This window comes from Equus przewalskii, chromosome 13 (genome assembly GCF_037783145.1).
Source record: "Equus przewalskii isolate Varuska chromosome 13, EquPr2, whole genome shotgun sequence".
Classification (NCBI taxonomy): domain Eukaryota; kingdom Metazoa; phylum Chordata; class Mammalia; order Perissodactyla; family Equidae; genus Equus; species Equus przewalskii.
Genome location: NC_091843.1, coordinates 8,190,001 through 8,204,035, shown reverse-complemented (window position 1 = coordinate 8,204,035; position 14,035 = coordinate 8,190,001). Strand labels below are relative to the sequence as shown.

Below are 14,035 nucleotides of genomic sequence, written 5' to 3'. Positions count from 1 at the left end.
CAGATCCTGGGTGTGGACCTAGCACCGCTCATCAAGCCACACTGTAGCAGTGTCCCACATAACAACGGAGGAATATTGGCGTGGGCGTTAGCTCAGGGAGAATCTTTCTCAAGCAAAAAGAGGAAGATTGGCAACAGATGTTAGCTGAGGGCCAATATTCCTCACACACACGCACACACACACACGAAATCCTCTCTCTGTCTTTGGTAAACTGCAGTTTTGCTCTCATGTGTACACATACGTATTTCTTCTTATTTCAACTACTTAGAAGTTCAGGCTTCTGAGAGGCAATATAGCATGGCTATTAAGCAGCAGTGGTTGTTGCCAAAATATCTAGGTTCGTATCCTAATTCCACCATTAATTAGCTTAGTGACTTTGGGAAAGTTACTAAACTTCTGTGAACCTGTTTCCTAATCTGTAAAATAGGTATCGTAGTCTCTCCCTCACAGGATTGTTGTGAAGACTAAATCAGTTAATACGCTGATAGACTTGGAACAGTGCTCGGCACGTAGTTACGCACTGCTCACTTTGATGATGATGATGACTGCACTCTGTGGAGGGTGTTTTTCCTCGGTTTTAGAAAATTCTCAGCTATTATATCTTCACATTTTCCTCTACTTTTACTATCTTTTTCTTCTCTCTCTGGAATTCCAATTACATGTAGCTTAGGCTTTCTTACTCTGTCCTTCCTGCTTCCTAATCTTCCATAGTTCCCATCTCTTTTCTCTTGCGTAGCATTTTACAGTTTTCCTATTGACTTGCCCACTTGATCTTTGTCTACTCTTCTGTTAAACCCATCCATTGAGTTTTTAATTTCAATTATTGTATCTTCATTTTTATAAATGAAATTTTTTCAAATCTTTTATTTTTTATAGAATCCTATTGCCTGCAGTCGTTTTAAACTTTTTATTACTTTAAAAAATAGTAAGCAGGGGCTGGCCTGGTGGCATAGTGGTTAAGTTCACACACTCCACTTCGGCAGCCTGGGGGTCACAGGTTCGGATCCCGGGCGTGGACCTACACACTGCTCATCAAGCCATGCTGTGGCAGCGTCCCACATACAAAATAGAGGAGAAGTATTGGCACAGATTTTAGCTCACCAACAATCTTCCTCAAGCAAAAAGAGGAAGATTGGCAATAGATGTTAGCTCAGGGCCAATCTTCCTCACCAAAAAAAAGAAAAAAAGTAAGCATAATTACATCATAATCTGTGTCCAGTAATTCTAATATGTGAAGTGTTTACAGTTCTGGTTCTGTTGTCTGTTGTTTCTGCTGCTTCTTGCTCATGGTGCATTTTGCCTTGCGTGTTTTCCTATGAAAATTATTTCTGGGACTTCACTGAGCCCTAGAGGTGTGATGCTCTGGAAAGGATACGTGTTTACTTTGCTAGGTGCCTGGGTTTACTTTTTTCTATTCAGGGCTTGAGCTTTTTGGACCATGCTCATGATGTGAATTTGGGTGGCAGACATGAAGGGAGCTCTCTCTGGTTATACGTTCTCAGAGACTGTCATTCCTCTTGCTGCTCTGCTCAGTGCCATAGCAACATTCCTTCCAGTCTCTTGGACAAAGGGTGGAGGGGTGTGCTTTTGGTTTCTCCTTACACTGAGGGTGTAGCACCTTGACGTCCCAGCTCTTCAAATGGTGAGGCTTCTGTTAGACTCCCCACTTTTACTGTGCCAAAGGCTTTCTTTTGTACCCCCTCAACCCCCGCCTTTCAATAAAACCAAAGTTACTCCCCTAGGTGCCTGCCTGACTCCTTCTCCAGCTCTTCAGTGCTGCAGATGACTTTATCCCTAAAATCAGTTGTTAGTGAGGAAGTTTATCCACATAACTCAGCCTATTACATTACTAAAATCAGAACTGCTTTGACGTTTTTTTTTTTTTGAGGAAGATTAGCCCTGAGCTAACATCTGCCACCAATCCTCCTCTTTTTGCTGAGGAAGGCTGGCTCTGAGCTCACATCCGTGCCCATCTTCCTCTACTTTATACGTGGGACACCTAACACAGCATGGCTTGACAAGCAGTGCATATCTCTGCACCCGGGATCCAAACCAGCAAACCTCTTGCTGCCGAAGTGGAACATGAGAACTTAACCACTGCGCCATTGGGCCAGCCCCCCCAAACTGCTTTGAAACAGTTTATATAACGTAGAAATTATTTTTTTCCTGATGGTTTTGAGAAACTTCTCCATAAAACCATCTGAGCCAGGTATCTTTTCTAAGCATTTCATCATTGATTACTTTCTGGTTATTGGTTGATTCGGGTTTCTAACTCCTTCATGAGTCAATTTCCCTAAAAGAATTATTCTATTTATCTTGAATCTGTGCTGTCCAGTATGGCAGCCACTAGCCCTATGTGGTTATTAAGCACTCAGGATGTAACTAGTCCACATTGAGATGTGCCGGAAGTGTAAAATCCACACTGGATTTCAAAGAGTTAGTATTAAAAAAGGGTTGTACGATCTCACTTATATGTGGAATCTAAAACAAACTGAACTCATAGGAACAGAGGACATTGGTGGTTGCCAGAGGCAGGGAGGGAGGGGACCGGGTGAAGGTGCTCAGAGGGCACACACTTCCAGTTATAAGATGAGTGAGTTCTGGGCGTGTGACGTACAGCATGGTGCCCGTAGTTAGCAACGCTGTATTGCGTATGTACTCGAAAGCTGCTAAAAGAGTAGATTGCCAAAGTTCTCATCACAAAAAAAAAAGTAATTATGTGAGGTGATGGATGTGTTAACTTATTGTGGTAATCATTTCACGATATATTCGTCTATCAAATCATCACGGTGTACACCTTAAACTTATACAATGTTATACGTCAATTATACCTCAAGAAAGCTAGGAAAAAAGGATTATAAAATAATTCATTTAAAAAATATATTGATTACAAGCTGAAATGATAATATTTCAGACATATTGGGTTAAATGTTATCAAAACTAATTTCACTTATTTTTATTTCTTTAAAAATGTGGCTACTAGAAAATTTTAAATTACACATGTGGTGTATTTGTGGCCCATATATTTACTGGACAGGGCTAATTCAGATTTTCAAATGATTGGCATAGTTGTGTATAGGATTCCTCTCTGTATTTTAACCTCTTCCATATCAAGAGTTGTTTCCTTTCTCATTCTTAATCTTTAAAATCTTTTTTTCTCCTTATCACACTTGTGGAAACCTGGTCTTTTCCTAAAACCAGCTTTCGCTCTAGATCTAACTATAACGTTACAGAAAACAGAGGAGACAGAGGAACATGTTAACACACTGGACATAAAGTCCGCAAAAACCAGAATGTTTCCCTCTACACAGCAATCTGGATTCCTCAACAAATAAAATGCAAGACGATAGATAGAAAGAGGGAACCTAAAGAGCTTTAAGAAACGGTCTAAATGTCAAACAGAGATCTGGTTGGGTTCCTGACTCGAATAAATTATTTATTAAAAGTTTTAAGAAACAATTAGGGAAATTTGAATGCTAACTAGATATGTGATGATATTAAGGAATGTTGTTTATTTTTAGGTATAATAACAGTATGTGGTTACGTTAAAAAAAAGGTCACTCTCTCTTTGAAATACGTATTCAAATATTTCCAGATAAGAATCACGTCTGAGATCTTCTTCACAATAACCCTGTGATGGTGGGGGTGGGGCTACTATAGACGAAACAACACAGGCCCTGAGCTGATCATCGTTGAAGCTGGTGATGATCACATGTGGGTTTCTTATCTGAATCCCTCTACTTTTGGAGATGTTTGAAATTTTCCATTATAAAGAATATAAAAGAGAAGAAGGCCCTGATTATACTACTGAGTATACTGCCTTGTTTTCTGGTTCACTGATTTGCACTTTGGTCTTTAAAAAATTCCTTCTCTTTGGTTTTATTTAGCTGTACTTATTCTAGGTTATTTTCGGACTTTTTCATGTATTTTTCACTTTCTCTTGTTTTGTAATAAATGCATTTCGGCTATAAATACTCCTTGGAGAACCACTTTGGCCATGTAGCACCGGTTTCATATGTGTAACGAGAGACTGTTCTCGTGCTCATTTCAGCTGAGAACCAGCTGACTTCAGCAACAGAGGCGTCATCAAAGTAACAAGAGATTTAGGACAATAAATACCCACAGTAAGGCTGGAGAGCTGGGAGCAAGCAATTTCACCTTTGATGGACTGTTTCCCGCCATGTTTTAAGACCTTTGCTATCAGAGCTTCTCTCTTCCAACATTCCAGTTCCGAGGCAGAATTCTCTCTTCAACTTCAGGCTGCCAGAGCCTTCGGCTTAAAGAGCGCCAGGATGAAACTGAAGGAAGGGTCGTTTCTGTGGTACCTCTATCTGGACAAACTGTACTGCCTGTTATCCGTGAGGAACGTGAAGGCCCTGGTGGACTACTTCCACCTTCTGGATGTGCACCGCAAGAACACCCTGAATGGTCAGTACTTTCAGAAACAGGTCCTCTGGGTCGTTCCCTGGTTTTTAACTAATGTGCAGGAAAACTTGCAGAACCTGGAACTATTCTGTTAACAAATATTTATCTTCTAAATGAAGCACAGAGAGAACCTGCCAACTGAGACTAGAGCCCGGTGGCAGTTAGTGAGGAGGATCAAACTGCGGGCTCTGGGGTTTAACCCCGGCTCCACCCGTGATTCCTGGCTGGTTTGGAGGACACGTCATCACACTTTTTAAGTCTCATTTTCCTCATCTGTAAATGAGGCTTCTAATAATGGATTCCATGTCATAGTTGGGAAAAAAAGATAAGTAAGATAACGTATGGAAAACGTTTAGCACAGTGCCTGGCACATCATAAGGACTTAATCAGTATGTGTTATTATCCTCATTATTCCTGGGGGCTGGGCCCCATTCAGGCATTAACCCTCCAGGCCCCCTCAGCACGACTTGCCATCTGTCCAGTGGGAGGTTTGAATCAGAGGACCTGCAAGATCCCTTCTAATTCTCGGTCCTAGTGAGTGACCGAACATGCTGACGGTCTCGCCCCTGCTCCGAGTGCACAGACTAACCGAAGACAGTGGACACACCTGAGGTCCTTTTAGGACTGACTCTAGATAAGGTGTCCGATGCATTTGTTGTGACCTGAGAGAGAGAAACCTCATTGGTGAAGAAGGGGTTTCTTCCATAAAGATTTTTAAAGAGTTCATGCAATCTTTAAAGACACCTTCCTTTTCTCATAATTTCTTGCCTCAGTTTCTCTCTTTATGTATAGATTTACACACAATCCAGATCTTCGCAACAACCCAGCCCTGGTAAGGCAGCTGTAGGGCCCCTTGCTGTAAACAGGAGAGCTGGGACTGAGACCCAGGGCTGACTCCAAACCCACACTCTCAGTCTCCCGGAATGTCCGCTGAGAAGAGCCCATCTCCTGGAAACTCATTGCTCCCTGATGGTGCAAAGCCCTAGGGGTGGTCACGCTCATGTCTGCTGCTCCCCAAGGGACTGGAGAGTGACCTGAAAGAGGGAAGCCATGGCCTTAAGTTTTGCCTTCGTGGGAGGTAGGGACTTACGGCCTTCGAGACTCGAGTGAGCCAGGGCCAGTGTTCATCACGTAGCTACTAAGTCCTACATCAAAACACTTCTCAGGGAGCAACTACACAAACGCCACTGCATATATAAGTAGTGTGTTGTTCCCAGGTGCTCATGCCCCGTGGGGAAGGAGCATGAAGAGACCTTCAGACCCCCCCAAATCACAACACTGTGACAACTGGTTCCCTGTGCTCGTAGCCGGCTTCAGTTGGGACCCCAGACTACATCAATAGGCTTTATCTATTCAGCAGAGGAGGCGGTTTCTGTGATCCATGGCAGGGGACAACCACATACAGACAAAGTCACACCTGCAAATCCTTGTGCTACCGTGGCAATTTGTGTACACAACCTGTACAGCCGCCTGCCACTGTACAGACGTACCACCGTGTCTGTTTCTTTCATCTTCTACTCCCTAGGATGGATGAGTAGTGAGTGGGATTCCAGGCAAAAATCTTCCCAGTTCTTTAGAATATTTGTTCCTCTGATTGAATATGATTGAATATGCGTTGACTAATGCACAAAAGATACGGCTTCACCGTGGGAAGAGCAAGACTGTGGAGTCAGACGGACCGCGTCCGTATCCCAGCTCTGCCGCTCCAAGGGTGGTCCGCAGACCAGCAGCAGCCACGTCGCCTAGGAGCTTGCTGGAAATGCAGACTCAGTCCACCCAGGTTTCCTGACTCACAATCTGTATTTTTACAAGACCCTCAAGTGACTGGTATGTCCATTAGTCTGAGAAACACTGCAATGGACGGTTACTATCTGAGGCTTACAGTAAGGGCGTGAAATCGCTTTCCCTGTCGGGCTGTCGGGGTTCGAGGAGACGTGACATTTGAATGGCCCAACTCCAAGGCGCTCAGTAACGACCGTTCCTTACCCCGCAGCCAAACGCACTGGCTTGGTACAAGCACGAGGGCCAGTGATACTTTTACGGAGGAGGAATGATTTTTAAATTTCTCTTGTTTTAACTATCTCCTCAAGTGAAAGGCCCAGGGGAAATGTCGGCTTCTCCAAGAAATTGTCCTGGGTCCCCAGTGAGGCTTCAGCTCTGCCCCCCCCCCCACCCCCACGGACGAGGAGCGCTCTGTGCCTTCAGTTGGTGGCACAGACACATCCGCCGGCTCTGTCGTGCGTGTGAGCTGGGGTTGGGAAGCAAGCCCCATCCATTATCCCATTCTCCACATCCTGGGCACAGTGCTTTTCAACACAGCTCACGGGCAATGAAGGTTTGTGAACTGTGGAAGGTGTAGTGGCAAAGCCAGAAACAAAATAGTATCATTACTATTCCCAGGTCGACAAACTTCCAACATTGCTACCACTTAAGTGGCTCCCAGCTGTTTGCACTTTGCAACTGTTCCAGAATAACCAACCTCCTCATCTCCCCACCTTAACAGATGTGCTGTTCTATCACTTCCTTCACCATGTGACTACCTTGAAACGGAGACAGATCAACATTGTGTTTAACATGCTGGACTGGAGTGCGATGGGTGAGATTGGTTTTGACCAGTTCTACATGCTGGTCTGCATACTGCTGGCACGAGAGGCAAGTAACAGGGCAGGACCTGAGGCAGAGGAGGCAGGGCTTGGCTGCTGCCCCCATCTTGCTAAAGGGAGCACTGAGTTAAGAGTACATCCATTTTCCTTCCTTTCACTCAAAACAGGAAGAAAAAAATGGGGGTGGGAGGGACACTTTTGGTTCCTAAATGGTCCATCTGTAACCTAGGAATTTCCAAGTTACCCAGCCTCTTCCCCCCCCCCCCCCCCCCGCCCTGGGCTGCCCCTATTCACCCTCAGCCCTCCCCCACTGCCTCTTTCTCAAGAACAGCTCTCACCCTGTCAAGTCCTCCGTGGACGCCCAGCCTTGCCTGTCCTAGCTGGAGGGTCTCCTCTGCCTCAGGCCCTCAATGATTCCTTTCTCAGAGAACCTTCTGAAGGGGATGAATGGTGGGGATGAGAAACGCTCTTCTTTGGTCTCCCACCTTGCCTTGTACACATTTCTGGTGTGTATGTACCTATTTCCCACTCCTTAAAGAAAGGAGCCTTGTGTCTTCCTCATTTTCTCACCAGAGCCATGATGCTTCACGAGTAGATTTTCAGTGAATGTAAGGAAATGCAATCTAGTGAGCAGAGTTCTGTCTCAACCTGCTCACTGCAGGCGGCCTAAGCTCCCCTGAAGGTAGATGCTGAAGCAGGCCCTGAGACACTGACCACACAGCCCTTTCGACCCTGAGCTGCTGTGATTTGCCTTTTGCTTTTCGGTCTCCAGGGAATGGACTAGTGACTAGCCAAGGCCCTCTGTAACACGTTTACAAAGTAGCACCGACAACACTGTTCCTTGTCTTACATATTTCTCTCAACATAGAACCAGCTGGAAGAACAATTTATCTTCCGCCATTCCCGGCCCGTTTTTGAGCTGCTGGACCTAGATGGGGAGCTGAAAATTGGTGCGGACAACTTCCATATGTACAACTTTCTCTTCAACATTAAGAGACAGGAACTCAGAGAGCTCTACCATGACTTTGACATCACTGGTGACCGTGTAAGTGCAGACCCTGGGGCGGGGCCTGGCAGCCTCTCTGTCCAAGGCAGAGGACAATGTCCTACTGCTTACAGTAGAGATGGGTGAGGAGGAGGTGGGAAAACCTGCTCGCGGCATGGCACTGGGATCAGAAAGACTGAAGAGCTTTACAGGCCTGTGGAAGAGAGAGGGCTGAAGAACTAAGTGCTACATCATATAATACGGATGCAAAGTCACAGAAGCTTAGAGAAGGACATTCTGGCTAGAAGTTTAGATTAGAGACGGAGATACGGCAGCAGTTGGTGTTGGGGGAAGGGTTCATAGATTTGAATAGGAAGAAATCCTATGATGGGAACGCATGGGCAAAATTCTAGGAGAAAACAGCTATGGTGAAGACAGTGAATTTGGCCTAAAGAGGAAGTCCATGTGGGGAAGCCAGTGGGAGCTAAGGCTGACAAAGCCGGGTCACACTGTGAAGAACCTCAGATGCCAGCCTGAAGTGTCTGGACATGACACAGAAGTAAGAAAGTGACCCCGGGGTCCTTTAGAGTCTACAATCGACTCTCTGTCCTGGCTCCTAGACTACAATCAGAGCATAATTATGTCCCAATTACTGAGCCTCTTGAGGTTTCCAAGTTTTTAAATGAGAAATGATTACAATCCTGCTGTTATCTGAAATAAAGTATCAAATCTTTCCTGAAATAATTTTTCTTTTTTTTCCCCCAACAAAAGCTTCTTAATTACAAGGAATTTAAGCTGTTTACTATGTTCTCCATGGACAAATACCAAGAGAGGCAGAAAGCAGAGAAAGAGAAAGAGAAAGACAAAGACAAAGACAAAGACAAAGTTCTGCTCAAAAAGAAAAGGTCACATCAAGTTAACATGAGCCCAAACACGTCTTTTTGGAATAAATGGATCAGGAAGTAGAATATAAGTAATTACAACTGTTAACATGTCTAAAAATAAATTTAGAACAACAAAGTAGATCTCTTTACATTGACTTTTACATGTGAAGGGTTCGAATGGGTGCTCCTCGATCCGCAGGTCCTTTACTTTAATAACCTGCTGACTCACACTAATGTCATGTGAAGTAACCGCTTCCTCTTTGTCAACACGTCCCAGTTCTGCTGCTGCTGCTTTTCAGATCAACCCTGTTCACTGGGTCCCTGCGCTTCCAAATAATCACCAACACTGGAGCTAAGCAGGGGAAAGACAGTGACGCTGCCCTGATCTTCGTCACTAGTGGTCCAATATTTTCAGAGTCTATCCTCCCAAGCCTTAGGCTAAAATCACCTGGATGCAAAACACCGCGAACTGGCAAACGGTAAAGTGCCTCTGACTTTTAGGGACTGCGTTCTTCCTAGAACCTGAATGACCCTCTGACAAGTTGGGTGCTTGAGCAGCTGTGCCACATCTACTAGTATAAAGGAATTATTATATGCCTTTGCATAATTTTAATTCTCATATAATGAATGCCTTGAATTACTTGACAACGTTTCTAGCAGAGAACTTGTGACCCCTCCCTCCCTGACTGTATGTGATGTTAACGATGAGAGCTACCACATAGTAAGTCCTTGCTGTGGGTTAGGCAGACGCATGACTGTTTATCCTCAGAACCCTGTGAATTGCTGTTATCCTCAATTCACAGATGAGGAAATTGAGGTCTAGAGAGGTTAAGAACCTTACCCAAGAACATGTGGTTCACTGGATTCCAATTCAAGGTCAATCAGACGCCCGTGCTTACAGCAAGTGATCTGAGTAAGTCACTTCAGTTTTAGCAGATTCTGCTTAAGTTTTAAGCTAGCATTTCACTGGCTCAGAAATCCCTTCTGCTTAATGTAAATTACCACATCGCACCACAAATTTCTGAGGAACAAGTCTGGCAATTAAAGAAATACAGCTCATTTACTATAAACCAAGGATTTCTTAAGGATACATTATGCAATATAACTGACCATAAGGCATTCAATGAGTTCCAGGGTATCTAATCATCATCAAAACTCACTTTGTCAACATGGAACAGACAAGAATATGCTTACCTAAGATTGTTATTCATTAAGTCAAACCTGTAATAACAGAAATCATGTTAATTACTATGAACACTCTATATTTACTCTAATAGACATGGGATTTTGATAACACACTTATGAGCATGAGTAATGTTCAGCAGCCACAACTTTTCTCTCTTCCCCACAATGGTACTATAAAACTGAATGAAGCAAGCCAAAAGAAAACCCCAAGTCACCTGGCTTCTCATTTCTGGTTTACACATGGGGACAACAGTCTCTCTCTCAAGACAGATTGTGAAGACCAGAAAGATGCAAAGCACCTCCCTTAGAACCATGCTCTTCTCTCCCCCAGCTTTGGGGAAGTTTGCAGTTACTCTCCAAGGACAATACTCTCCAGCAAGCAAGCGTGGACCTACTCCACCTACACAGAGTACTGTACCGAGAGACTCTTGCTGTCTGGCTGCAAAATGACAGCTGGAGATTAGCCATCGTTTCAAACGGCCTCACCACCAGCTTATCTCGGGATGGGTTTCTGCCTCTCTTCTGACAGCCGAGATGGCTCTTGCTAACAGACAGCCTTAGGATCCAGGCATAGTTCTGGGAGGAGAGGCTACAATGAGGTCTTAGGAAGGCTTTTCTTTCCCCTTTTCTGAGGGGGACACTCCTGAGATACATCAAGGGTAACCATGGCATGTACAGTTTTTTCAGACTTGGTCTCTAAAGCAATGAAGATACTATGTCTTTTTTTGTTTCAGAATGGGGACAGGGAGGGAGGAGGTATCGCCAAAGATAATAGGTAGAGTAGGTTTTAATTTTGGCTCAATTTCAAACTAGAATTTAAATGTCTTAAATTGTTTATTTAATTATTTAAAATTAATTTTATTTTATTTTTTCTTTCCTTTTTTTTTTTTTAAAGATTTTCCTTTTTTTTCCCTTTTCCTCCCCAAAGCCCCCCAGTACATAGTTGTATATTCTTTGTTGTGGGTCCTTCTAGTTGTGGCATGTGGGACGCTGCCTCAGCGTGGTTTGATGAGCAGTGCCATGTCCGCACCCAGGATTCGAACCAATGAAACACTGGACCGCCTGCAGCAGAGCGCGCGAACTTAACCACTCGGCCACGGGGCCAGCCCCTAAAATTAATTTTAAATAAATATTAAATTTAATCACTGAAGTATCAGGAATGAGGAGGTAGCGTAGTTTTCCCCTCCTCCCTGGAAATCATCAGGGTGACTATATAAGGTATTACAATCAACTATTAGACTTAGAAAAATTCCTTTTAAGAGCATTTTCATAAACTAGGTGGTTCTGGAATGGAATCAGGAAACTGAGCATTTAGCTGTGATGAGCCCAAACTGAAACTTAGTATAAAAACTAAAAACTCAATTGCACCAGTAAAGGGACACTCTTTTGGGACTAAGAGTACAACAAAGAAAACCATCTATCAATGTCCACTTTGGGGCATTTTTTTCTCCATTACATTATGTGACTTAAAATTTTAAAAAATGTGTGTTCATAGGTATGCGTGTAGATGGCTCAATGAAGTTTCATTATTTCCACAGTGAGTTAATCCACTGTGCTTTTAAGGGTGAGGCTTGGCCAAGGACATTTAGAGACGTTCCTGGACAGTAGCAACACTCTACATTATTGCTATGCCATAGTCACATCGGAATTCCGTGGTCACCATGTGTGTGTTTGTTCAGGGGCCTAAGCAACAGGAGAGAAGCACTTGCAGGGGAGATGAATGGCAGGCTTGACCGAAGAGATGACGACAGTTTCGGCCCAGGGCCATGGCACTGGGTCCTCCACAATCTGTATCACCTACAAAGACGACAGAATTTGAGAGGAAGCTAACTAAGCAGAGCAAAGTCACTTCTCTTCCACTAGTCCTCAGCTCTTATGTATTACCACCACATGCCTCATGCCCAAGACAAAGACTAGAAAAGGCCAAACCACTTTGCTGAAACTTGCTGAGATGGGCAGTTAGCCATTGGAGCAGCCCCACAGAGCCAGAGAATAGAAATCACGGAGACTGGCTGACAGCACGGGAGGTTATCAGCTGCACTCCTCGGTTTTTCTCTTTTCCATAAGTAGAACTACTAAATCATGAGAGTTGGAGGTGCACACAAAGTATATTTGCTAATTTGTCCAATTAACAAAAAAAGAGCATTAAAAAACTATAGTCTTAAAAACTGTCATAAAATAAGAGTGATTTTTTTTTATGTCAATAGGAAAAAGACACATGAAAATTATCCAGTAATTAGTCTCAGGAAAAGTGGGATAGCTAGCTATCTGGAAAAGAATAAACCGTGGCTGCTACTCTATTCCTTGCACCAAAATAAACTCCAGATAATGAAACCATAAAAGAAATACTAAAAATATGAGAAAAAATTTTTTATAACCTCAGAGTGGGTAAGACCTTTTGAAGAAGAAAACCCAGAAGCCACGAAATACAAGACTGATAACTCTGACCATGCAAAACTTAAAATTTGCAAATGGTAAACTACATGAAAACAAAAACAAATGATAACGTGATAGAAAGTGACTAATTGCCTTAATATAGAAAGTGTATTTACAAACCAAGAAGATAAAGACCAAAATGCACCAGGAATATGGGCAAACATAAACAGACAATTCACAGTAAATAAATACAAATGGCCTTAAAATATATAGTAAAATGCTAAACACTCAAAGAAAAAACACAAAGTAAAACCACAGAATGCAGATTTTCACTTAGATTGTCAAAGATCAAAATGTTGGTCAGGGTATAAGGAAATAAGAGGAGTCATACTGCTATAGCATTAAACTGGTAAAATCTATTTGGGGGGCAATTCAGCATGTACTCGCTAAATGTATAAACCCTTTGACTAGCAATGCCCCTCCTCAGGAGTGCATTCTGTAGATACACAGACACGAAGACGGAGTTATAGAAAAGGACAGTTTGCGGCAGCATGACGTACAGCAGCAAGACAGGAAAGAGCCAAACTGCCCAGAATTAAGAGCCTGAAGTACCTGTGGTCCCCCTAGTCCATGGAACACTACTGCAGCTGTAAGAGGAATGATCAAATCTAGCTCTGCTTAGACGGAAGCATCTCTAAGATTCACCATTTTAGAGAAAAACCAAAGATGGCAGATTGGTATATGTATTTACGCAAAAACCAGGGTCGTGGGGTGAACATCCTCACGTACACCAGAACAATGGTTCTCACAGTGTGAACTCTGGGTCTGCAGCAGCAGCAGCCCCTGGGAAATGTTTAGAAATGCCAAGTACTGGGGCCCCTCAGACCTCCTAACTCGTAACCTCTGGGAAAAGAGTCTGGCCACCTGAACTTTAAAAGCTTCCAGACAATTCCAATACATGCTCAAGTTTGAGGACCACTGTGCTGGAGTGTCTTTAAAGACACCCAGGAAACTGGGAACTGTTGCTCCCTCTGGGGGAGAAAGAGGAGATGAGGGGCAGGAGTGGAAGAGAGAGACTTTTCACTTTGGTATGTTTGCATTCTTTTCCCCATATATGTGTGTCATCTATTTTAAAGATTTTATTTTTCCTTTTTTTCCCCAAAGCCCCCTGGTACATATTGTGTATTTTTTTTTTTCAGTTGTGGGTCCTTCTAGTTGTGGCATGTGGGACGCTGCCTCAATGTGACCTGACGAGCGGTGCCATGTCCACACCCAGGATCCAAACCAGCGGAACCCTGGGCCGCCAAAGTGGAACGCGCGAACTAAACCACTTGGCCACGGGGCTGGCCCCTGTTTCATCTATTTTAAATGAAAATTTAACAATCAGAACCTGCCCCTTTGATCCAAAATGTGTAAGAAGTGAGCTCAGTGCTTCTGAAAAACCGAATTATGAGTTTTGGTTTATAGCACAATTCTTAAAAGAAAAAAACAACCTATTTTAGACCAAGATTTCATTACAGAAGATAAAGCATATCTATAAGTGACCATGTATGACTGGCGTAGCAGAGCCTAAATTT

General features: G+C 43.5%; 1 protein-coding gene across 1 annotated transcript; it reads left to right on the top strand.

Annotated features, from left to right (window-relative positions):
• Positions 1–4,061: 4,061 nt before the first annotated feature.
• On the top strand, positions 4,062–9,045 carry EFCAB9 (EF-hand calcium binding domain 9). The gene is made up of 4 exons (XM_008509808.2): positions 4,062–4,428; positions 6,929–7,077; positions 7,897–8,073; positions 8,785–9,045. The coding sequence occupies exons 1-4, from the start codon at positions 4,164–4,166 to the stop codon at positions 8,977–8,979; spliced, it is 786 nt and encodes a 261-aa protein (XP_008508030.2). The 5' UTR covers positions 4,062–4,163; the 3' UTR covers positions 8,980–9,045.
• The last annotated feature ends 4,990 nt before the right edge of the window (positions 9,046–14,035 follow it).

Coding starts and splice junctions, on each gene's coding strand:
- EFCAB9 (XM_008509808.2), top strand. CDS start 4,164: ATGGACTGTTTCCCGCCATGTTTTAAGACCTTTGCTATCAGAGCTTCT. Junction 7,078..7,896: donor GCATACTGCTGGCACGAGAG/GCAAGTAACAGG, acceptor CTCTCAACATAG/AACCAGCTGGAAGAACAATT. Junction 8,074..8,784: donor TTGACATCACTGGTGACCGT/GTAAGTGCAGAC, acceptor CCCCAACAAAAG/CTTCTTAATTACAAGGAATT.